A 27418-nucleotide genomic window follows, 5' to 3' on the forward strand; every position below is an offset into this window, starting at 1 on the left:
GACTAGGACATTATATCCCCTGGGGATAGGGTTATAGATAGCTGTGAGTCATCATGTGGGTGCTGGGATTCAAACCTGGGTCCTCGGGAAGAGGAACAAGTTCTCTTAACTGCAGAGTCAACTCTCCAGGTTCCAAACCAAATACATAAAAGAAAAATCAAAGCACATACCAAGGCTTTGTCCACCACAATACTCATCTCTAGATAGAGAGGAAATGACTGTTTTAAAGGTGATTCTGACTGGAAAGGAACAAAAGCACATTGAAGTTTACATTTTCATAATGCATTTACTTGGAGCTCTATTAAAGCTATTAGGACAGCACTCACAGCAAGTACTAGCTAGGAAAGCTAACATGGAGTACTTGAGTATCATAACATGGGATCTAGAAATCAGAACAGTCATTATGAAGTCAGTCAATTAACCTACAGCTTCCATATTGTGAACTCATATACTAATATTGGAGCAAAACTCCATGCACTTGTAACCATCTATTTGATCTGAATAACAGAAGTGTATTAAACTTTTGCTTTAGACATTATATAGATGCTGAAGGATAAGAAACTATGACTATGTTTCATTTCTTCCTGTAGCCATATATTTTGCAATGTGACTGTGATGACTCCCAAGAGGCCAGTCTGCTTCCCCTGGCTCCTCATCAAAGCTGCTGATTCAGCCAGGCCTCCTCTGACTGCCACGTGTGCTCTTAAAGCACCAACTTGTGTACATCCCACCAGCCCCTCATCCAGCAAGAAATACTCTTAATGAAGGAAATGGGGCACTGCTTTAGTGAAAAACAGAAACAGCTACTAACTTTCAGTGAAACCCAGCTAACTGGCATCCATGAGAATGGTGGTCTATGTTCTTTCTGTGTGCCTTGTTGGTAGCAGAGATGGCAACGCCAAATTGTTCTCAAAGAACTGTGGCTATGTGTTTGAGGTGTCCATTGCCTTCCTAAAGAGTTTGCACTCAGAGCTTTTCAATTCTTCTTTCTTGGAACTTTCACAGAGTTGAATAGACTTGTGGGAGGTATTTGTTTAAAAAAAGAAAAGAAAAGAAAGAAGGAAGGAAGGAAGGAAGGAGGGAGGAAGGAAGGAAGGAAGGAAGGAAGAAAGAAAGAAAGAAAGAAAGGAGAAAACTTTCAAGGTAAATACATTAGCTGCTGTCTAGAACAAGGGATAAAAGAAAGGCTGTGGGACAAGATGGTGGTAGAGAGGCTAAAAAAAAGCAGGGTTAGGGTCCATGGGAAAACAAAGGCTTTGAAAAATCTCAGGCATACATCCTGGAAAATATAACCTAGACACAAGCTGTCAAAGACCTCAAAAAGATACTAGGCTTTCCACCCTGGCAAACCTTGGGGCAGCAGTCACAAATAACCTGAATAAACACTATGGACATACCCAAACACAGTTCGTCTGAAGAAACCACAAGAGCTCTTGGCCTCTTTCCCTCCTTTTTGGGCTGACCATATCTCAACCTCTTTGCACCCAGGAACTCACCAGCTGTCCCACATGGCCACTAGGATTGATGTAGGCTACTTGCATCCCTCATCCTAAGCCTCTCATGGTTCAGATCATTCCAAAGCCCTGTGACTGCTTGCTGGGGAGCATCGTATCCTTCCAATCCCACTCCCTCCCTTAGACAACCCCTAGTGTTCTAGCAGATGTCTGACTGGGACTTTCCTGTTACTTCATCTGTTATTGAGACCCAGGCTAACCCATGTTGCCAGGGAAACTTATCCCAAGCTCCTAAACCAAGCCACTGCAGATAGCAGAATGTAGCTGACAAGTGGAAGATCTTGGATAGAGTCTTTATCCCTAAATACCAGACAAGCAGGAAATAACTATCCCAAACTATAAGTTAGACTCCTCCTAAGCACTAAAATACCTCTACTAGAAGAATAAATGAGTTGAATAAAAAAATAAATTTTAATATATATGAATGAAATATGGAAGAGATAGGACATTATGAAAACATTTAACCTTTGAGGGAAAAAAGAAAGTGAACGAATAAACCAACTCGATGCCCAAATACCAATGCATAGATAATAACTATACAAAAATAAGATGTTTCCTTTAAAAATATAAATCTTAGTAATGGCACTGATTGGAAATGACCTGGAAGAAATCTCAAAAGAATTCACAAGAATGGTTAAAACTGTGGTCAAGTTACTCTACAAAGACAAAAAGAGATGGGTGAAATAAGGCAATCAATATAAGACATTGAAATAGATTTCATTTTTTTAACAATAAGCTGATTAGAAATCTCACTGGATCAACATGTAAAATAATAATAATAATAATAATAATAATAATAATAATAATAATAATAATCTCACTGGAAAGCCTCACCAACAGAATGTACCATGTCAAAGACAGAGTCATTTATGAAAGACAATGTAGAACTGAATCACTCTGTAAAGGCCAATGACAATTTTTCACAGAAGGAAAACTAATGCATAGTGAAGACATGGAGAATAAATTCATTAATTCATAGCAGGAAGTTTCTCAAACTTAAACAATTGTCCATCCAGGTATAAGAGGCCTGCAAAACACCAACTCAACAAAACAAGCAAAGAAATTCTCCTTAATATACTATAGTTAAATCTTTTTAACACAAAGTAAAGATAGAATATTGAAAGGTATACTCACTTATAAAAGCAGGCCCATCAGAATAGCAACTGATTATTGATGATTAAAAAAAAAAAAAACCCTTTGAAGCCACAGTGATGCATCCCAAGTTCTAAACAGTCATAGCTGACAAATCACGCTATTATACCCAATAAAACTACCCATTAAGGTGAAGGAGAAATAAAAACTTTCTATGACCCCCCCAAAAAAAAGGAATGAATGACTACTGAACCAGCTCTACAGAAGGTACTAGAAGGGATTTTCAATCTGAAGAGAAGAAGAATAAACACAATTGAGAGGCTGCAACAAACAAGGCCAGGACAGGTAACCAAAAGAGATACCTTTTAAATACTAAGGGTCTTGATTGCCCCCCACCGAATAAAAAGACACAGACTAGAAGATTGATTAGAAAATGGGAACGCTTTTCTTCTTCCAAGAAACACACCTCCTGATCAGTGACTGACATCACCTTGAGGTAAAAAGGATGGAAAAATGGATCTAAGAAATACGTAGGCATTTACTATATCATCTCTACTTTCATAGTTCAGTCACTCCAAAAGACATATGGATAGGAAGATGATGATCAAGGACTATTCATGGAACTAGCAACTCTGTGACTAATTGGTCTTTTAAATTATTCAAAAGTGAAATGCTGAAAATTTAAAAAGAAAAGGAACATGCAGGGATGATTTGATACCAACAAAAGACTGACTCTTTGAAATATAGGAATAAATGATGCTAATCCTGACATGGATTGTCTACAAGGAATGGCTGTTCCCAGGGCTAGACTAGGCCTATGATAAGGTAAGAGGCCTTTGGACTGCGATCTTCTAGGCTCTCTACAGTGCTGATCTCTTTCTAAATTAGTCGATCATTCTATGCCTAATAACAACCCAACAAACAAACAAAAGCCAAAACAAAGCAAAGACCAAAACTAAAATAAAATGAGCAATATAAAGAAATTGATAGGATGTGGCCAGAAGGGAAAGATTATACCTGGCTTCAGGGAAATTGTGACAGTAAGAGACAGGGATATCCATAAAGAATTGCCTTACTACAGCCATACAACAGTCTCACATGCTTTTTTAATGAATTAGAACTAATAAGTGCTTTGAAAATGATAAAAGTATACAAAACTCACCTTTTTATTGATAAAAATGCCATAGTTTGTCGGCATCTCTATGTTTCTGCTATTTTTATTAAAAACTGTTAAATCATTCTCCACATTCCCTAATTTATAAATAATGTGCTGTAATGTAATTGTAGATTCCAGGGGCTCGATTCCATAAGATACATTTTCAAACTGCAGGATTCCTCTGCAACATTAAGGATGAAATTGTTGAGTGCCTTTAATAAAACCTGTATTGTGAAATTCTATTAGCATCCAATGAAGCAATAAATGACACAGAATGTTTTCAACCCAGTATTTCGTTCCAAAAACTGTTTCAGAGATGGCTCCAAGTAAAAAAATAACTTCTCTAACACAAAACTCAGAATTGCTTCTTTTTTTGTGTGTTGCTTTTTGTTGTTGTTTATTCGTAGCAAGACTAATAGAAATCAGCTTTAAAATTTCTAGGAATGCAGTATGACAATAAAATAACTTTCCTGTGTATCAGTCAGTGGCTCCTTAACAGTTGAGTAAACGGAAACATTAATAAATTACTCTCTAGCCTGCAGAACTTTGAAAACCTGACTACCGGGCTTTTTTAATGAAAATGTACAACAGCCATTTTACTAATGAAAATAAAATCTAGCAGTGTTTGTGCAAGGATTCTTATTCTGGTTGGGTACATAGTTGAATAAGAATCAAAAGCCTAATTCTGAAGAGGTGATCAGTTTACAGAACTTTGCTTCCCTGAAATGAGGTAGCCCAATATGTCACTTCTGCATGAGAAACTGGTTTGGAGTTTAAATTTTAGGGTTCCATGCAGGAAGGCCCAGGAAGCATTTGGGAAAACAAAAATGTTCTCTAAAGACAGAGGTGGAAGACTTTGACAGGATGAAAACCCTTCCAAAGCAAAAATGAAACCAAATATTTTTTCAAGAGTTAGAGGAGAAGGTACTATTACTACTTAAAAAATAGTATTGAATTAATAATTACAAAGATATGACTTGCCTCCTCACTGTAAAGATAATTTTCATAAGGAAAAGCAAAATTCATTATCTTCATTTCCTTTACTTTTATCTCCAAACGCCAAGATAAATGGTAGGTATTGTAAAATCTCTATTGGCTGAAAAAATTAATAAACCATCCTAAATCTGTCTCCTGCAACTTAAAACATTCATTTGCCATTTCTGTTCTTAAGAAAAGGAAGAGTAGAGCAAGAATATTGGGAAGTCTAAACCCTCCAGCTGTTAGAAGTATCTCTGGTCTGCAAAGTAAGGGAGAAGAATCCCAGACCACTGGGACCACATCTGGAGATGCACAGCACCAATAAGCATGTAAGAAATGTGCACCACCGTGCACCACCTACACGTGAACAGAAGCGGAATGCATTCACCGCAGCCAAATACTGCAGCCAAATACTGCAGCCAGAGTGGTAGAAAATTACTGACCTCAGACCAGAGCATGTGCTCAATGTGACAACAGAGTTCGGATAACCTTTGATGTATCCTTGATAGTAGCATTGACTCTAGGGATGAAAAACAGGAAACTGGTTACTGAAGAATTGACAAAACTTTCAAATGATTCCCTGCTCTGAAAATAGGCAGAAGAACGTGGAGGCCGCTCATACATATATGATTTATGATGGTATGCATAAAGTGGTACTCAAAAGTCTCCAGAACTTTTTTCCAACATATAGATGTGAGACCTCAACTAAAAGCCTTGAGAATCTTTAGAATTGTAATGTGCTACCTAAGAAAAGGATGTGAGAGCCTAAGACTCTGGAAGCTTGAAGGGCCAGTGTGCCAGGAAAGGAGGGCTCTGACCCCATGCTAACAGAAAGCATGTCACCTGCAAGGACAGAAGCAGTGCCAGGGAAGGGTGCGGTGAGGACAAAAAGATAACCCTGTTCCACGCACATTCACAACAGAAAGCCCAAAAGTGAAGAGTTGGCAAAAAACAGAACACACACAATCACATTAAAAATGTTTTAGAGAATTGTTCTACCCAGTAACAAATCTAGTATTCAAACTCCTCGGGTCTGAACAAGGTTAGGGGAGAGACCTTCTAGAACCCATGTAGCACACAGTAGGACTGATATATGTATACAGTGGGAGCAATGCATACAAAAGGTTTTGGTCCATGCTTCTGTGCACTCATGTTCTTAATCTGCTTATATTACTTTCATTTATATTCACTCTTTCAGGGAGCACAGGCGAAGCAATTGTCTATGGGCAGTACCCATGAAAAGTCCTTAAATGCTCCCGAGACATCAGGGAGCACTTAGTGACAGCACCTTAAGTATATTGCCCACAGATCCTGAGAGTCTTGTGTATTGGGAAAGCACTGAATTATTTTCAATTTTTCTGAAAATTCATAAAATAGCTTAAATCTTACCGGGATGTCTGCAGAACTAGAACTCACAGATCCTTTGTTATACGAATAAACCATAAAATGATCTGCTAAAAAATAACTACGTAAAGAAAAGAGAATTCTGAGTTACTCTTTTAGAAACAACAGAGCAGCCATCAGTCAACTCTGCAACACCCAGTGTTTCTGTAAATAGTTTTATTGGGTCATAACCTCACCCATTAATCTGCATATGTGCGGGGACATCCCAATTACAATAGCAGAGGTAAGGAGCTTGGGCAGAAATGGGAGCCTTAAAATTGAAAGACTTAAAATCTCAAAGACAAAACAAAACAAAAGCTAAGACTTGCTCTCTGGAGCTTTAGAGGAAAAGGCAACCTTTGGCATACTTTCCCTTGTCATATAACATACTTTATGCAAAGTAATAAACATTTACTCAAAATAATTTCTCCAACTTAATGGATTTACTTTTGATGTGGATTTATGTGCCTGCATAGATTTAGGCACCACAGTGTGTATAGGCATCCATAGAAGCCAGACAGTAGCTGGAGTTACAGGTGGCTGTGAGCCATTGGAGAGCTGTGAACCAAGCCCAGGTTCTTTGCACAGACAGTAAGCACTCTTAACCACTGAGCCATCTCTCCAGCCCATTAGGATCCTTTTAATAAAGGGAAGGGGCTGTGAGAAGAGTAGTCATTTTGTTTTTTTACAGAGATATAAACTGGATGGAGGGTTGTGAGAATTTTCTGCTCTTTTTTCTAATATATATATAGTATGATATAGTATATATTACTATTGCACAGCAGTTGTATATATCAATTATATATTACTATTGCATGTTAAAATATGCAATATTGATTTATATGATACATTAGCTTTATATTTATATATTGCATATTAATATATAACTGTGTTATCTTGTATGATGTAATAATTTTATAATTACATATAATTATGTATAATATATAATTATATATTTTGACAATGTGTCATATCATATGTTAGATAACAGGTGATTATATAGCATGTAATATATAATAAAGTATAGTATATAATACATATTATATATAGCATATATATTATATGACATATATGTATGTCTTTGATAATGTGGTAGAAGAAAATGAAGTCCTATTAGCCTTAGCATGTACACTGAAAGTCAGGTCTATGCTCAAACTTCCTGGGTGCCATATTCTGCACACACTATGTTGTGTTGGTTTTACTTCCCCCCTTTGCCCTCCCTCGGGTTTCAGTACCACCCAGTTTGCTGCTTCCAGTCTCCCACAGACTAGCAAACGGTGGGTGCCTGAGTGGCAGGCAGAGGTTAGGGAAAACCACTCTGCCAGGCTTCAACCATTTCACCCTGATGCTGAATGCCATCTCCCCACTGGTGCTGGTGAATTCACCTTCCTCCTGCTTTCTCCCTGTCTCTGTGTGTATGTACACTCCCACATCTCAGTGTTACCCATCTTCCTCACATGCTTCCATGGCATTCAGTTTTACTGTTCTCCCTTCTCACATTCAAAGCTCATTCACACCTCTGTTAAGCATAGTTAGTTCAATTTCAGTGATGGCAATAACAATATTGTTGAAAAACCATATCTAAGGCACTATGGAGATGGTTCCATCAGAGGTTAAGAACACTTCCAGAGCACCCTGATCCAGTTCCCAAACCCCACATGGCAGCTCACAACCATCTGTAACTCCAGTTTCAGGGGACCAGACATTCTTTTCTGGCCTCTACCATAATGAGGTACACCCATGGTACACATACACACATACAGGCGAAATATTCATATATATACATATGTGTGTATGTATGTATATATACATACATAGATGATTTTTTAAATCATCTATTTTTAAAAAACATAATTTTGAGTAGTACACCTTTAGTATACTAAAGTCTACTAATATAATTCCTCTAGTTTTGTTCATTTTTATTTCAAATTACCCTTGCTATTTTAGAGTTGCATGTATCTTAAAAGAAAATTTCCTACAAAAAAATACCCCTTGTATTTTATACTTTCTTTTATATTGTTTTGAGTTCGTTGTCATTGTCTTTGGGTTTATTGTTTTATTTTGTTTGCCATGGTTTTGTTTTGGTGATGTGCTTGCCTTGGTTTGTGAGTTTGTTGTTGTTTTAGCTCTGAACTCACGAAGTAGCTAAGGGTGACTCTGAATTCCTTTTTCTCCTTTACCTGAAGTCCTTGAACCGCCTCTATCTCCACAGCTGGTCTAGAATTTTGATACTATAAACAGGAACTTTTTGTTTCTTTTCAGATAGCCCATTGTTAGTGTGTAGAACTGCTTCTGATTCCTGTGAATTTATTTACTGGTAATTACAGGGGGTTTATTGTTGCTATTTTGTAGATCCTCTATGGAAAGAGAAAGTGACAGAGAGAGATGGGGGCTAGAAAGTGGGTAGAGAGGAAAAAGACAGAGGGGATAGAGATGAGCGAGGGGGATGATAATAAAGATGATAGAGACAGAAATGAGAGAAGGAGGGACAAAGGAAAAAATAGAGGATAATGTCCTTTACCTACAGGAACAATGTGACATCATCTTCTCAGTACTATGCTGAGTAGAAGTGGTGAGGTAGCCATATTCTTGATCTTAGGAGAAATCCTTTCAACTTTGGCTTTGGGTTTATTACATATTGACTTTATTATGTTATTGTAATCCTTTCTATACTTAATTTGTTGAGAGCTTTAAAAACATGAAATGATAGCAAAATCCAATTGCTTTCTCCCAGATTCTACTGTTGAATTAACTACCTGAGCATTTCCTCTGGGCCATCTCCTAAGCAATTCACAGCCAGCCTCACCCCAGGGAACCCATGCCTCTGACCAAGGTCTGTCCACTCCTGCCTTCTGCTCTTATTGGTCCTTCAAGTTCTACCAACCTCAATCTATACAGACTGGCCTTCAAGAGGCACGCCTCTGTTTTCCTTGGTTCCTAAACCTCATTCTCAAAAGATCACTTGAGTTATTGAGGACAGCAATTTAATTATTACAGAAGAGTATCTGTTCATTAGAGACAACTGACAACTCCAGTGAGAGCTCTGCTATGGCTCTTATCCTCCACTGCCACTACAAGTAAACAGTTTCAAAGAAACAAAACAAAATACCAAACTAAAGAGTAAAAGAAATCTCACCTTTTCTGGAGGTGCACAATGTATGGCTTCTTGTTTATTGGAATAATGTAGGATATCTTTTCCTAAAGAGTCCAGAAAAAGGGAGTGAGGGCAGAGTTCAATGAGAAGCAAACAGCAACTCAGTCAACCAACCCCTCCAAGCATGCTTCAAATAATTCATAAAATCACTGCACACTGCCTTGATAGGGGATGTCCTTCTGTTTATATGTTTCTCTTATTGGTTGATTAATATGAGAGCTAAAATTAACAATATGAAGAATAATGAACAACTCAATCATTAAGTTATTAAAACAAAGTAGATTCTTCACAAAGTGAAGATTGACAAACACTTCATCAAATTAAACAAAACAGAGAGAAGATAACAAATAATAAAATTACAAATTGAAGTGGAGATATTACCATAGATACTTCTGAAATCCAAAATGTCAGTAGGAAATATTTGAATATATTTCAATACATTTCTATAAATTAATAAATTTATAGACATACATGACCTACCAACACTGAGCCAAAAGAATTTGTCTAAACAGGATTAGCAGTTAAGAGTATGGGCTGCTCTTCCAGAGGACCCAGGTTCAATTCCCAGCACCTATATGGCAGCTCAAAACTGTAACTTCAGACATTCTCAGCAGATACACATGCAGACAAAACAGCAATGCATGTAAAATGAAAATAAATTATTTAAAATATATATATGTATATGTATATGTATATATATATATTTGTGTGTGTGTGTAATGATGAGTAATGAAATTGAAGATGAAATAAAATCTATCATCAACAGAGACTAAAACCAGACACATACACTTCTGAATTCCACCAGACCCTTCAAAAGGAACAACCAACCCTTTTCAAATTAACCAATACAACAGAGAAAGGAGATTGCTTTTAATCTCATTCAAGAAGCCAACACCATCCTGACACCAAAACCAGGTAAGACCATGACCAAAAAAAAAAAAAAAAAAAAGGCACTACACCAATTTGGTTGATGACTATAGATGCAAAGATCCTCAATACTTGCAAATAGAATACAGCATCACATTTAAAAGGTCATATACCATGAGCAGGTTAGTCTCATTCTAGGAATGTAAAGGTGGTTCAACAGATGCAAATCAATAAATATAGTATACACTAAGTAGATTCAAAAGCAAAAAATAAAAAAATAAATAAAATAAATAAAAAGGTACATGACCAGGGCTGAAGAGATGGCTCAACAGTTACATGCATGTACTGCTCTTCCAGAGGACTTGAGTTCTGTTCCCAGCACCCGTGTCAAGTGGTTCACAGTTCCCTGTAACTCTGTCTCCAGAGAAATACAACACAGCTGGCTTCCACAGGCACCCATACATGTGTGCATATGCCCATAGACAAACACATACTGTTTTAGTGAGGGTCACTATTGCTGTGCTCAATGAAAGGAGGAGGAAAGGGGTTTTTTTTTGTTGTTGTTGTTTTGTTTTGTTTTTTCTTTTCTTTTTTTAAAGATTTATTTATACAGTGTTCTACCTACATATCAGAAGAGGGCACCATATCTCACTATGGATGTTTGTGAGCCACCATGTGGTTGCTGGGAATTGAACTTGGGCCTGTAAAAGAACAGCTAGTGCTCTTAACCTCTGAGCCAACTCTACAGCACAAGGCTTTAATTTGGCTTATACTTCCACATTGTAGTCTGTCATGGAAGGAAGCCAGGACAGGAACTCAAACAAGGCTGGAACCTAGACGCAGGAGCTGATGCAGAGGCCATGGATGGGTGCTACTTCCTGGCTTGCTCCCCACGGCATGCTCAGCCTACTTTCTTATAGAACCAAGAACCACCAGCCCAGGGACCTCCCAGCCCGTCACTAATCAATCAATCACTAATTAAGAAAATGCTCTGCAGGCTGGCCCACAGCTTGATCGTACGGAGGCCTTTTCAGGTGGGTTCCCTCCTCTCAGATGATTCAGACTGTGTCAAGTTAACATAAAATGAGCCAGCAAGCAAATTGGCCCCTTGTCACCTAGACACACAACACATTTTAAGACATAACCTTTCCTTTGTTGTTATTTTGTTTTGGTTTGGTTCATCCCCCAAGATCTCAGATTAATAAATGTCACAAATATAGAAATATTACAAACTTTGAATTTCCACAGTCCTTACCAGTTCAAACACTTTAAAAGTTCAGTCTCTGAAAAACTCTATAAAGTCTCTTCAGATCCAAAATCTCTTTTAAAAATGCAAAGTCTCTCAACTGTGGGCTCCCATAAAACAAAAATATGTTAAACGCTTTCTTACCTCAAGAAGGAGAACCAGGGCAGTCACAATGTGAACAAAGTAAAGCCATGCTCCAGCAGTGCAAATAATTCAGTGTCCGATGCCCAGGGTTAACTCACAGTCTGCTGGGCTCCTACAGGGGGCTTGGGTTATTTTTCTGGCCCCACCCCCTGCAGCACACATAGATGCTTTTCTAGGCTCCAGCTGGTTCCCCTCCACCACTGCTGCTGTCCTGAGTGGTCATCCCATGACACTGGCATCTCCAAAACTGCACGAGTCCCTTACTGCAACTGGGCTGCACTTTCACCAAGAGCCTCTCCTGGACTTTCTTCAGGACTCCAGCCCTGCCACACTCACACACCCCTCTCACACACACACACACACACACACACACACACACACATCCTTCACACACACCCCACTCCCTCTCACACAGGGCCATGCCTCAGCTACTCTCCCTGACCACATTCCATGCCTCTAAAACCAGTATCAGCTGGTTTACTTCAGACCACCAAGTTCTCCTGCCAGGAAGAAATATAGCCTTGCTGCCTCTGGACCACAGCTTCTGTGTGCTAACCATGAGGAAACACTTCCCAGAAGACTTCACCTCAATGATGCTGGTCTCTTAATCCCAGCTGATTTCTTAGCTCCACAGCTGACCAGCCTCTATTGTCCCAGTAAAGCTAAGGTTTTACTTTATTGATCCAGTCTCCTGTTAATCACAGCCACTTCTTCAGCCCTAGCTTACCAGAACCAGGGATTCTCAATTCCCTGACAAAGTCTTTTAGTGACTCTCAAGCTCCCTTCTGGAACCTCACAAACCAGGCCTCCATCACCGTCCTTTCTCAACTCTCTTCCAAGCTCCCACAGAATAGCTCACCAAGGTTTTGAACACTCAAGGATTTTTTTGCCCAATGTTCCAAAGTCCTTCTGCAATCCTCCCCAAAACATGGTCAAGTCTATCACAGCAATACCCTTATGATCCTGGTACCAATTTCTGTCTTAGAGTTAATATTGCTATGATGAAACACCATAACCAAAAGCAAGTTGGTGAGGAAGGAGTTTTTTTGGCTATAGTTCCACATTGTAGTTCATCACTGAAGAAAGCCGGGACAGGAACTCCAGTGGAGCAGAAACCTGGAGGCAGGTGGTATTTACTGGCTTGCTCTCCATGACTTGCTCAGCCTGCTTTCTTACAGAACCAGGACCATCAGCCCAGGAATGACCCCACCCACAATGGGTTGGACCCTTCCCCCATCAGTCACCAAGAAAATGCTCTGTGGGTGCCTACATACAGTATGGTCTTATAGAAGCATTTTCTCAATTGGGGTTCCCTTCTCTCAGATGACTCTAGTCTGTATCAAGTTGATGCAAGATAAAACAGCACACATACATATATACATATTTTGAAAGAAGATAAATCTTGAAAAGCAAATCATAAGACCATTTCAATAGATGCAGAAAAGCCCTTGACAGAACACAGCATCACTGTACAACAAAAGCCCTAAGGAAACTAAGAATAGGAAGATCATACTGCAACATAGTAAGTACTACGCACAACAAATCAACAGCCAGCATTACACTGACTCTGGAAAGAAACAAGTTTCATCTACAGTCAGGAATGAGAGCCACGTCCATCCTCTTTCTTACTCAATATAGCACTTAAAATCTTTTGCAGAGCAATAAGAGAAGGAACTGGTTATAAACAGAAAAGTTAACTATCCAATGTGTACATGACATGATCCTTCACTTAAAGGGCCCCAGACTCCATCAGGACATACCCTAGTCTGGTGAGCAGCTACAGCAGAGCCAATAGTGTTGCATTTGTTTAACTCCGTAAAGCTGTGTTACTTTGCCTGCCTAAAGACACCCAATTGGTCTCATAAAGAACTGAACAGTGATACCTAGGCAGGACAGGGATAGGTAGGGCTGCCATGCAGAAAGAATATGAGGATATAGAAAGAGGATCTAGGGGAGGAAAAAAAGGAGAAGAGGATGCCAAGGGCCAACCCCCCAAGCCACGTGACCAGCCACGGAGTAAAAGGGAACAAGGACATATAGGATACAGAAAGGTAAAAAGCCTAGGGGTAAACTTATAAGAGGAGAAATGGGCTAATTTAAGTTAGAAAAGCTGGCTAGAAACAAGTCAAGCTAAGGCCAGGCATTCATAAGTAAGAATAAGTCTCCATGTTTTTATTTGGGAGCTGGGTGGTAGGCCCCCAAAGAGTTTGAAAACAGAAAACCCAACTATACAACAAGGTAATTCAAATAATGCAATCACTGAGAACAAAACCACACATGCAATTTCCCTCACAAAATCCTAAAAAGTGTCATTAAATAAATGGAAGGAGGGCATGAAAGAACTTCTTGAGTTTCCAAACACTGAAGGAAGGAAATGAAGGCAGCAGAAGGAAAAAAGGCACACCCACCCCACCGTGCTTCTGACCTGACAGAATTCAGTTCTGTAAAAGCGGTCATGTTGCTGAAAATGATCTACAATTAAATAAGCTCCACTAAAACTCCAGAGACAGGCTTCACAGAAGTAGAAAAGCAGACTCAGGGTACTACACCGCCATAGTGACATGGCACAAACTCAAACACACAAACCAGTGGGATAGTGTGGAAAACACAGAAGTAAGCCCATGAACCTACAGCATCTGATTCTCAACACGTGTGACCTGGAACAGGACAGGCTAGGCAGAAAGCATTATCTGGGGATCTGTCCACATGCAGAAGATAAACTGTCTCATCCTTTTCAAAAACCAACACACGAAGAGCTAAGGTCAGACTTGAAGTTCAAACTGGTGTGGGAAAATATTTCTTGGTAAAGACAGTAGCAAGGATTTTTGAATAGGACCCCAGCAGCTCAGGAAATAGCAAGGATTGACAAATGGCATTTAGTGGGACTTAAGAGCTTCTGTAAAGAAAGTAAATAGACTGCAGAGTGAAGAGACTTGGGACAAAGAAGAGATCGTTGCCAATTGTATACTGACAAAGGATTAATATGTAGCATGTATAAACAACAAAAAATACAAAAAACAAACTAATCTATTAAAGAGTCAAATGAATTGTAAAATGTCAAGTGAAGAAATAGAAATGGCCAGTAAATATATGGAAAAAAAAAAAAAAACAACCTCTTTCACCATAGTGGAAATGCAAATCAAAACCTGATTGAGAGCCATCTCACTCCAGTCAGAACAACAGTTACCGAGAAAGCACACAATGAATGCTGGGAAAAGTTAGGGAAAGTTTCCCCCTACCCCCTTGTACCTGTTCATCTGATGGAAATTAGCACATCCACTGAAGAAACCAGAAGGAGAGCTCCTCAAAAAATAAACTACCAGATGAACTGGCTAGCTATACCACTCTTGGATACACCCAAAGAATTAAAGTCACAATACACACATTTATCAAAGTGCTATTAATAAAAAATCAGAGTCAGTCAAAGTGTCCATCAGCGGAGGAGAGGGTAAAGAAAATAGGTACACAATATACAGCCTGGAGTGTAATCCAACCATCAAGAAGAATGAAATCATGTTTGTCTAGGAAAATGGGTAAATGAAGTTCATTGTGTTGAGTGAAATGAGCCAGAAACAGAAAGACAAGAATCAAGTGTTTTCTTTCACAGGTGGAACCTAGACGGCAGGAGGGCAAAATAAAAGGGCAACTACGAGAGACAGGAAGAAGCCCAGATGAAGAGTAGAGGTGAGAAATAAATACCATAGAACATACAGGCATGAAAATGTAACAATTAAACCCATTATTTCATACAGTTATCATACAAAAATCATTCACAGCCATCTGTAACTCCAGTCCCAGTCCCGAGGAATCAGATGCCCTCTTCTGGCCTCTGTGGGCTCCAGGAATAGACATACGCAGGCAAAACACACATACACATAAAATAAAGAAATCTTCAAACACACACACACACACACACACACACACACACACACACACACACACACAAGCACAGTAAGGGGGAGGGAGAGGGGAGAGAGCAAGAGAGAGAAAGCAAGAGCTAAGCCTGAGGGATGGTTCAGTGGCTTAGAGCAGGACCTGCTCTTCCAAAGGGTCCAAGTTCAGTTCCCAACACCCATGTCAGGCAGGCTGCTCAAAACTGCCTGCAACTCCAGCTCTGCACATACTCAAACACACAAAATAAATTAAAAACAAACAAACAAACAAAAAACCTCTTTTTTATGCATACAGCTCTGTTGTCCTGTCCTGCAGAATTCCCAAAATCTAAGTCTTTCTTTCATCCACTCCGCCTCTGTTTTCACTCCCCTTTAGGCCTGGGCATCAGTTTTCTCTTGCTGTAGCCCTTCCTCTTCGCCTGGGTTCAGCGTATGTGACTGTTTACAGCCTCCTCACAGACTGCTGCCCAGCCACCTTCCTTCCGTGCAGCCTCCAGAATACGCTTCTCTGTTGTTAAAATACATCCATGATGAGATTCATCCCAATCCTTAAGTACCATCCCTCTTTAGTTACCAGTTCCTCCCATTTCTCTCTGCTCCCCCAACACATGGACACCAGGGGCCGAACACTCAGTGCTTTGCTTAGGAATCTGCCCAATCAAGCTGCCTGCGGCTCTCAGATCTGCCTAACATAAACTCTAGAGCACAATGCTGCTAATGCTTTGAAACTAAGATTCTCCTGCCTGTCACTTCCGTGGAAAGGGCTTTTCCTTCCATCTGTCACCTCGCAAGGACTGGCTCCTCCAATGTTCTGTTCCTAACAAGGCAAGTGTCCTCCCAGGAGACAACTCTCGCTCTAACGTTTTCATGCTGGGCCCTGTCAGAGTTTCAGCCAGTATTCCAGCGTCAAACATGTTTTTATAATTGGCCCCCACGGGCTCACTGGGAGTGGCACTATTAGGAGGTACTTGGAGGAAGTGTGTCACTGTGAAGGTGGGCTTTGAGTTCTCTTATTCTCAAGCCTAGTTAGTTCGCTGCACTTCCTGAGGCCTGCCAATCAAGATGCAGAACTCTCAGCTCCTTCTCCAGTAAGGTATCTGCCTGCGTTGCTGCCATGTCCTGTCATGATGACAAGCCACTCAATTAAATGTTCTCCTTTTAAGAGCTGCCATGGCCATGGTGTCTCTTCACAGCAATAGAACCAAAACTAAGACACAGTGTAAGATTTGTTCCCAGCATGATCAAACCTTCTCAGCCTCTATCCATACACTTCCAAAGTCCTGTCCTGTTACAAACCTGCCCTACTTCAGTTTCTGTTCTGAGATAAACACTGACTAAAAGCAACTTGGTGGAGAAAAAGGGTTTCTTTCGACTTACAGATTATAGTCCATCATCCAGGGAGGCTGCCGCAGGAGCTAAAGCAGAGAACACCGGAGGGATAGTGCTTACTGGCTTGCTTCCCGCTCACAGACAGCTGCTTTCTTATACAGCCCGGAAGCACTTGCCATTGGATAGCACTGCCCACAGTGGGCGGGACCCTCCCTGCATCAAATAGCAAGTAAGAAAATGCCCCACAGATGTGGCCACAGGCCAATCCAGTGAAGGCAATTCCTCAAATGAGGATTCCTCATCCCTGAGAACTCAACCTTCCTAATGCTGTGACCCTTTAACACAGTTCCTCACGTTGTAGTGACCCCCCCCCCGCCATAAAATCATTTTTGTTGCTATTTCATAACTGTAATTTTGCTACTGTTATGGATCATAATGTAAGTGTCTGTGTTTTCTGGTGGTCTTAGGTGACCCCTTGTCACAAGGTTGGTCATCCTCAAAAGGGCCTTAACCCACAGGTTGAGAACCACCATCGCAGCATGGCATGTTAACAGCTGATTATGACAGCACCACATTGTACATGCCCTAAAAAGTTGTATTAGCTTCTTCTGTATGCCTAAACAGTAAACACTGCAAGAAAGATAACCACTGCCAAGTCAGCTTCCATAGGAGAAAATCACTTCCTCCTAGTTTGGGAGGCCGGAAGCCCAGTAGGAGGCAGCAGGGTCTCCTGGGTACTTCCTTCTGCCTTCTACCCTGCTAAGACTCTTGCTTTGCACACGTGAACTGGTGTAGTCTATGGCTGTGATGGTTAGGGTTTAGTTTTTGTTTTGTTGTTGTTTTGTTCACTTGGCACAAGCTAGTGTCATCCAGGAAGACGGAACCTCGGTGGAGAAAATACCTCCATCAGATTAACCTGTAGGCGAGTCTAATCTGAGAGGCATTTTTTTGATTAATGATTCATGTGGGAGGGGCCAGACCACTATGGGCAGTGCCAGCTGCACTCAGGTGCTCTTGAGCTGCATGGGAAAGCAGGCACATGCCTTTAATCCCAGCACTCATGAGGCAGGGTGAGTCATCAGGAGTTTGATACTAACCTGGTCTATATAACAAGTTCCACTCAGAACAAAAAACAAAACAAAGCCTGCCGATTAAACCATGACGGGCAGTCTGGAAGCATCACTCCTCCTTGCGTCTGCTTTTCTTCCTGCCTCTGGGTTCCTGCCCTGAGCTCCTTCCCTGGCTTCCCCACACAGGACAAAGTAGGACCTCAAAGATGTGATAAAGCTCTTCTTCAAGCAGCTTTCAGACTCAGTGTTCAACACAGCCATAGACACACACAAAGACTTGGACTAGCATCTTTATCTCATGACCTTGTTCAGCTTCAGGTATGTCCCTGAAGGCATGGCCTCTGGACACAGTCACAGCGACGGATACAGATCCCACATATAAAGTTTGAGGGAGAGCAATTCAGTACTTAACTAAGTTCTCAAATAGAAAACCAAACACAAGGCCCATAAAGGGCAAAGGAACAAACCACCATCAAAACTGTGTTTGTGGTTCAAATATTTTGGGAAAAATAAAAAAGCAAGCCATACATTGGGACAAGAACATTACATCCCTTAGAACTGAATATACAATGATTGCTAGGGATTCAAAAGTAAATGCATCCAGACTTGAAGTGGATGAATGATTTGAAACAATGCTTGTATGGAAAGGTGCATCAACAGCTAATGGACTCCTGGAGGTTGTCACACATTTAGAGGAAAGTATGGATGAAAGCCATAGCTGCTGCTCCCCACACCCCATGGCTACATCAAATACTCATTTTCACATGCAAAAACTGGAATGCTCCAATATTACTCTTGTGAAATATAAATTGATGTGGTCACATGATGTAGAAACCTACATGGTAGCTTCTAAATGCATTAATCATAAACTTACCAATTTTACTGCTAAAAATTTAACCAAAAGAAAGGAAAATACCTGTGCACACATGAATATTCATAAACAAAAAATTTAAAAGACAGTAAGTTCATAAAAAATTTTTTTCACAAAAGCAAGTATCTGAAAATGGGCCAAAATGTCTAGCAACTGGTTAATGGATAAATAAACATGGTACTCCATGTTAATTTTAAGAGACCAATGACCTGATAACTATCACAAACAGGTAAATCTAATTAAAATCAGGGTGATCATCAATGGTTGCTGAGATCTGGGGAGGGGAACTATTTAGGAGCAGAGAAATATTCCACAATAGAATGTGCCATGTTTGCAAGTTGCATATTCATGATCAAGGAGCCCGTTACCATGGTTGGTTTCTGCACCATGAAAACTGTGCTTTAGTAAACACATGTTGCCCTCCCATGTGGAACCTAGATCACATATGTGGTATGAAAGTAGAGGGGGACTGTTTGTGGGAGGGGAAAGAGACAGGAGCAGAAATGGATAGCCTTGTACAATCAAATTGCTAATTAAAAGATTTTTAAGTGATCTCGTGCTAAAGAGATGGCTCAGCCAGTGAAAGGCCTGCCTTGCAAGCATGCTTGAGGTGATCCCCAGAACATGAATTTTTAACAAAACAGTTACGTTTGGCACACGCTTATGATCCCAGTACTGGAAAAGTGAGGACAGGCTCCCTAGAGCTCACCAGCCAGCTCCAGGTGGGAGGGAGGGTGCCCTATCTCATAAAACAAGGTGGACGGCTCCCAAGGAATGATGCCAGAAGTCAGCCTCTAGACCTCAAGCACACACACCTTTGTGCACACAGACACACACACACACACAGAGAGAGAGAGAGAGAGAGAGAGAGAGAGAGAGAGAGAGGCGCTTGGAGATTTATTACTTATAAGGCAGGTATAATTTAAGTGTTGATTTAAAACTCCTAAAGACACTTTGCATAGCAAAATACCAACTACAAAAATCAGTGAATAAAATAAATGATTTTGCTTTCTAAAACATTGGCATAAAAATTCCCCCTTGGAGAGCTATGGGTACAGGAATGAAGCAGAAGGGGAAAGATTTTTGTTAAGAAGGTGTGACCAAATCCACTTTTGGGGGGAATATTATTCTCCTCCTGGATCTCCAGACATCTCACTTAATTTTTCTGTTATTTTATATATGTAAAATATGTAAAAATAACATGAAGGATTTTAAAAAGTAGTTTTTCTAAGTAGATCATTCTAATTTTTAAGTTTGCTTTTACCATAAAGACTTTACATTCCTTATCATATTAGAGACATACATAATAGTATCATACAATTTGTGTGTTCCATAGCTATGGGTTACAAATAAGAAATTTTATGTAATACTTTATACAATGAATTGATGTTTCTTACTTCTGAGCTTGTACTCTCTTCAATTTTCTCTGGAAATATGATTTGTATCGATGAACTTTGAGAATCTGCAGAGAGAAAAAAATCAGTAAGCTTGCCTTTAATTTGACTAAATGTTCAGCTCCTTTCATAAGGTTTACTTAGCAATATGAGTGCTCATCACTGCGTGCTTACCTCATGAGTACAAGCACTAAAACTGGAATTAGCCAGAGAACATTAGTGGCCCCATGCAAACTTGATAGATTAACTCATGAAGTGTTCCATATTAAAACAAAACACCGAAAACATTTAATTTAGAAAACAGACAAAATGGCCATGAAAGACACAAGGAGGTATTCAGCATACTCAGAAACATGGTCACAACAAAAACACAGAGATGAAAATAAACTAACCCAAGATATAATTCAAGGAAACCTTGTTGACATAAAAGACTCTAAAACAATAGACTAAAAAGGGCAGAGCCTGTTGGGAACAATGATTAGGAATGACTCAAAGGTGAACCATAGTCTAATGACATTGTTGAACTTTTAAAATAAAAAATCAAATGTGAATAAAAGTAGAAGAACGTCACACATCACTGTTCTGGTTAGGTTATTGTCAACTTGACACATCTGGGAGATGTGAAGATCCAATGAGAAAATGAGCCCTTAAGACTGACCCCTAGGGATCAAGATAACAAGGAAAACACCACAGAGACAGCTGACCTGAGGTTGTGGAAGCTCGTGGACTCTAGATCAACAGCTGGCAAGCCTTCATGGGATCTAACTATGCCCCCTGCATGAGGGAGACAGTTGTGTAGCTTGGTCTGTTTGAGGGGCCCCTGGCAGTGGGACCAGGATCTATCCCTGATGAATGAGCTGGCTTTTTGGAACCCATTCCCTAGGTGGCACGCTTTGCTCAGCCTTGATGTACAGGGCATGGGCTTGGTCCTTCCTCAACAATGTGCCAGGCTTTGACGACTCCCCACATGGGAGGCCTTACCCTTTCTGAGGAGTAGATGAAGGTGGGTTGGTGGTAGGTGGTGGGAGAACAGGAAGACAGGGAGAGGGGGAACTGTGCTTGGTATGTAAAATGAATAAAAAAATTAAAATAAAAAAAAATAAGACTGACCCCCTATACAAGTCTGTGGGCAATTTTCTTGATTAACAATTGACATCAGTGGGCCAAGCCTTCTGTGAGTGGGGCCACTTGTGGTGAGGGACACACTGCAGCCAGTAAGAGCACCATCTGTGCACATTCACTATGTTCCCCTTTAAAAGGGCCCTGCCCACCTCCCATCTTTCTCTCCCTCTTTCTGTCTGTCCTCCCCCTCTCTGCCCCTTCTTCCTCTCTCCTCCTGCTGTTCCTATCCCCAGAGGCCAATCTTCCCTGCTTGCCTTTCCCTTTTTTATGATCCCTTCCCCCCTCCAAAAACAAAACAAACAAACAAACAAAGAACCCTCTGCTTGAACCCTGTTAAATGGCAGCTTTCTCTTGGAAACTGCTTTTCTTAAATTGCAACACACACCCATACAGATACAAGAAACACATAGAATGTCAAATACAAAAGGCTAGGAAAGAAACTCTGCATGTTATGTCATAGTTAAACCACTAAGTACACAAAACAATGAAAGCATATTGAAAGCTAGAGATACAATACAAGTCACATATAAAGGAAGAACCATTATAATAACTGTTGATGACTTAATGGAAACTTTGAAAGGTAGAAGAGCCTGGAACGATGCATCTTACCAATATGCCCACCAAGATTATTTGCCAGTTGAAGGAAAAAGAGAGGCTTTCTATGATATAAATGACCTTAAAAAAAAAATAACCAACAGACCAACTTAAAGAAATTTCAGGAAATAATATCTCAGGTTAAAGAGAGGAATGAGCACAGCCAAGAGACTGTAAAAAGAAAAGGAAACTATAATTATCAAGACACAAATTTGCACTGAGAAAATAAAAACCTCTACCAGAAAAAAATCAACATCATAGTGGCTACAATCAACACAAAACTTTGAACAACAATTTTTCAGATCTTTGGTTCTAATAGCTCTCTTACATCTCACTACCTATGGTACAAAGAACAACCCCTCCCAAAATTATACAGGTCCTGATGTAGCATGAGTCCAGGAAAGTCTGCTAAAGGTTCTCAAGAATTTATTTAGTTGTAAGATAGGGGTAAAACTCACTGATACAGAACAGATTAGATGCCCCTGCTGACCCAGCTGTTCTAGCCAGGGGTAAAGAACATCAACAGCAAGCCGCCCCCTCTGCTCTCACCACCCAAGAGAGCTATCCAGCAAAAGAGCAGAGACCCACCACTCAACTTATAAATTGTCACAGGCAGATGAAGGCCACATCCTAGGGCTTGCTTCCCCAAATAAACAGATGGAAATCCCACAACATCTAAATCCACAGAACCTATGCAGGACCTATGGCAAAACAGAAGTAAGGTTACTATCCCCCAGCCTTCAAATAGGGAAATTATCTTGGCTTATCTCCATGACTTAACAGGATCTCAAAGAGAGAGGAAGGAAATGGGAGAAGCAGAGAACTAGCAATGTGAAAAATACTCAGGCTAATGCCATGACTTTTAAAGTTTAAGAAAGGGGCCATAAGCCAAGAAGTGCAGACAGCTACAGGAGGCTGGAAAAGCAAAGGAAATCAATGATCTGCTAAAGCCTTCAGAAGAAACACAACATACCCAAGATGTTTGTTTAAATCCATCGGAACTCACTTAGGGTCTACATAAGTGCATGTGGTAGTTTGAGTAAGAATGGCCCCAATAGTTCCCTGTGAATGCTTAGTCATCAGGAAGTGGCACCACCTGAGAAGGATTAGGAGGCGTGGCCTTGTTGGAGGAAGTGTGTCACTGGGGGTGGGCTTTGCTGTCTCCAAAGCCCAAACCAGGCCCAGTGTCTGTCTCTTGCTACTGCCTGCAATTCTGTATGTAGAACTCGTAGCTACCTCTCCAGTACCAGTGGGCCCCTAGGCTTCCCGCATGACAATAGTAAACTTGTGCCCTCTAAACCAGCTCTAATTAAATGCTTCCTTTTATAAGAATTTCCAAGGTCATGGTGTCTCTTCACAACAATCAAACACTGGTTAAAGTAGTGTACATTAACAAATTCAAACTGCTTATACCACTGTGTATGCATATGGCAACGTTTTATGTCAGCAATAGAAAGCTAATATATCAAGAGAGGATTTTTTTTTTCCTGGTAAATGTTTCATTGACATCTTGGATACATGGCCTGAAGGAAGGTATATCACAGGTCTTATTAGGCAGAAGCTATGCTGGAGTCTTGATCAAACACATGTACACTATGTATGCAAGAAAATTAATCATTACTGATGGAGCAGTCTAGAGTCCATGAGAAAATATCTTCCTTGATGATTAGTACTTGGTGGAAACTGTGGACTTTGAGGGTAACATATACCACAGAAAGTTCCATCCTTTTACTGACCAAAACCAAACAGAACTAATTTTGTATAGTGTCAAATTAAGCACATATAGAAATAGTAAAAGTGTATGGTCATACAACAAATGAAGAAAACAAAAAAACCCTTCACAGACAAAAATTACTTCAATAAAGATTTCGGCCAAGTAGATACCTGTTCCTGATTCTTTTGAATGACAAACACTAACAAAACACTTGAGCAGAGAAAATGGCTTAACAGGTAAAGGTGTTTACCATGCAAGTCTGGTGACTTGAGTTCAATTCCTGGAACCCAGGTAAAGGTAGAAGAAACCAACTCTACAAAGTTGTCTTTTGACCTCCCTCCATGTGCCATGGCTCTCGAACCCCAAACCCCCCACAATAATAAGCACACAAAAAAAAAAGTCATTTCAATTAAAAACTCAACTTTTGCAAAGATGATTCATTTGTACAACTGACATCTGCTCAGTGGAAACCCTTACTCACATTACTATAAAAGTAGGTACTAGAACAGTCAGTCACAATCATTTCTATTGTTTACAGACAGACTCTATCCTGGAAGTGAGGGACAAGAACACACCCATTATAAGTAGAGGAAGCGATGATAATCTACAACAACAACAGAGGGTCAAAAATAGAACAACAGCAATGAAGCATAAAATTAATATATCAATTGTTTCAGTAGTAATGGTAGTGAACAATATTTTAAAAAGATCCCTTTCATGAAAGTGACAAAAACAAAAGCAAAAACAAACAAAACAAACAAACAAACAAAAAACCCTGAAGAATAAGGAAATAGAGAAAACTGTGAAATCTAGAAGACTATCCAAACAAGGATAAGCCATGTTCTTACACTTCAATTTTTCTCAACTAAAATTTTCAGACAGACTAAAAATACCTATCAACTCAATGTGAACCACTCAAAACTCTGAGGATTCTTAAGGGAATGTGCTATACATAGTGTATAATCCATCCACAGAGTAGAAAGTGCAATCACAAGCCATATAATATTGGCCCTTCACATTAGAGCCATCTTACTATGCCACATGCCAGTGTCAGACGGGCCTCTGTTTCAGATTTACCAATGTAGCGACTGAGCAAAGTCATATGAACTCTGTCTTAGGCAGGAATCTTAAAAACCTGAGCTCGTAGAAGTAGACTGGTCTATCCTTTGCTGCGAGTGGGAGCAAGTTAGGAAGATGTTTTGTCAGCGTTGTAAATGTTTGACTGCACAGGAGGGAGGATTTTAAGGGGTCTATAGTAACATGGCTTCTATAGTAAATAGCAACATATTATGTTCTCTAAAACATTTTTTAAAACAGAATTGGAAGTGATGCAATAAAATAATAAAGAGCATCAAAAATAAACCTTATGCTCTGCAAAAAGTTAATGCCAAGGGGGCTGAGGAAAAAAAAAAAAACATTCAAAAAGCAGATCTGGATTGGGAGGTAGTTCAGGGATAAAACACACATCATGCAAGTATAAGGTCCCCAGTTCAAATCTCCAGAACCCAACTAAATCTAGGCATGGGACCACACCTATAATTCCAGTCATTGATCCTACACAGAGACTGGATGTGGAGACAGAATTCCCACAAGTGCAAGGGCTACCTACGAAGAGAGAGAAATAAGAGTGCATCTTTAAATAAAGCACAGGAAGAGAACTAACATCTGAGGTTGCTGTTCTCTGATGTCTGTATCATGTTCTCCCACACTAACACACACACACACACACACACACACACACACACGAGATATCTACACATAAAAAGCTTAAAAACAAAGCAAAACACATCTGATAAAAGATTATTACCCAAAACATGTAAAGAATTTTTAAAGATAATAGCACACAACCCAAAATAAAAATGGACAAATAACCTGAATAGACCCCTCTCAAAGGAAAGTAAAGAGCAAGTGGGCCTATAAGAAGGTCTGGACAGCAGGGCTGAAGGGATAGCTCAGCGTTGGAAGGCTGGGCTCGAAGCCAAATATCAAGATTTCAACAGCATCTGCCATTAGGAAAATGTAAGTGCAAACAACGAGACACTGCTACATCCTCTTATCATCGTAATGACACCAGGTAACTGTCCAAAGGAATAAGAACCTATAGTCATGTAAAACCTGAACAAGCATGTAAACAAGCTGTCCTCATTGCTATTAAAGCTGGGAAGATGTTGTGATCTTTCAGTGGGTAATGATAAACTGTGGTTGATACAATGGAATGGGTATTTTTCAACACTACAAATAAATAAGCTATTGAACCACAAAGAGACATTAAGGAATCGTAAATTACATGCTTCGGGTTAAATGAAGCCTGTCTGCAAGGCTCCATCATGAATGATTCCATGTCTGGAGAAGGCAAACAGTGAAAGGTGGTTGCTTAGGGATGGTGGGAAAGAAGATGAATAGGAGCATGAAGGTTTGTCAGGAAAGTGAAGCTACTCTCTGTGATACTGTTGTGATGGGCATCCATGTGCAAAACACAGAACATACAGAACCTGAGTGCAAGCAGGTTCATTGGCTAGAACAAATACAGTCCTGAAGCATCACATTGACCCCTGCAGGAGGATGGAGAGCAGGCGCTATATCCAAACACTATTTTCTGTTCTCTTTCACTGTGAATCTGAAACTGCCCTAAAAAGCGATGTGTAACATTTTTTTTCTTTAAAAAAAAAGTTTTGAGGAGCTGGGGAAGTGGCTCAGAGGTTAAGAGCACTGGCTGCTCTTCCAGAGGACCTAGGTTGGATTCCCAGCACCCACATGGCAGCAGACAACTGTTTCTAACTCCAGTTCCAAGGAATGCTCTCAAATTCACCATCTCCTGACCTCCAAGGGCACCAGGCCCAGAAGTGGCATACACACTTACATGCAGGCAAAATACCCATACATGTGAAGTTTACATTAAAAAAAAATCTTTTAAAAGCTGTTGGTAATTTTTGTATTTCCTAGTTTTAAAAATTAAAGATAACACATTAAAATACACGTGCATAAAGATCAAAATTCAATATTGATATTCCACTGAATTTCATGAAGAAAATTTGCAGTCTGTATAGATATACACACACACATACATATATATATCAATTAATTTCAATTAAATAAAAGGAGGCAAGGGAGTTTGGGGGGTTGGGTGGATTGGGGGAGGAAGGTAACTGATGATATATTTTAACTTAGAAAATAAAAAGCACAGTAAAGTTTGCTGATATGTTTTTAGATTCTGTATTGCAACTATTCCTTTTCTCTTGGCCCAGTTTTGGTGTAGCATGCTGAGATCCTGTGGCTATCTGAAATGGCTACAAAAGTCCTTTCTGTACTTCAAGTCAAACAAGCAGCAGAGACTAGAAGCAGCAGAAATACAATCTATGTGTCTTCTATCGAAGCAAGTGTTAAGGAGATCTGTGGAAAAGCAAAGCTATACCAACTTTCTATTATTCCCCTGGAGATCCCTTCTTAGTTTTGGTTTTCCATGACAGTTTTATTTTTGAACTGTGTCAACATGTAAAAGGTATGACTTTGTTGTTTTCAGTGCTACTACACATTCTTAAACTTCTATTTTAATTCCTAATATGGACGTGCATCAGAATCCGACCATGCTGGCACCCTGCCCTCACCTTTCTGCTCTCCCAGACTGTGAGGAATATTGAAATGGAAGCAAAAGATGCATTCCACAAGTTCTACAGGACAACTGGTAACACCTCAGGGCTAGAGACAAGTGCTGGACTCAAAACTTCATCATCACAACCTGTGAGCATTTAAACCAGCTCACAGGCAGGATTCTGCCTGCCCAGCCCCCATATGCACTCTACAAATTGTCTCCGAGCTTGGGATTTTTCATTCATTGGCTTTTCGTTCGTATTTCCAGATGAATTATTATGGCATGCCCATCATCTGTGGAAGGTGCTT

General features: G+C 40.0%; 1 protein-coding gene across 1 annotated transcript in view; it reads right to left on the reverse strand.

Moving 5' to 3' along the window:
* The window catches only part of Adam32 (ADAM metallopeptidase domain 32), a 64322-nt gene that overhangs the window by 36700 nt on the left and 204 nt on the right, over window positions 1-27418 (reverse strand). Inside the window, exons 2-7 of the mRNA XM_051182048.1 lie at window positions 20095-20159; window positions 9260-9321; window positions 6130-6205; window positions 5184-5260; window positions 3765-3943; window positions 171-235 (exon numbers count right to left, since the gene is read on the reverse strand). Coding sequence (XP_051038005.1) covers window positions 171-235; window positions 3765-3943; window positions 5184-5260; window positions 6130-6205; window positions 9260-9321; window positions 20095-20159 — 524 coding nt within the window. The remainder of the gene's footprint in view (window positions 1-170; window positions 236-3764; window positions 3944-5183; window positions 5261-6129; window positions 6206-9259; window positions 9322-20094; window positions 20160-27418) is intronic.

Source organism: Phodopus roborovskii, unplaced genomic scaffold, assembly GCF_943737965.1.
Source record: "Phodopus roborovskii unplaced genomic scaffold, PHOROB, whole genome shotgun sequence".
Lineage (NCBI taxonomy): Eukaryota > Metazoa > Chordata > Mammalia > Rodentia > Cricetidae > Phodopus > Phodopus roborovskii.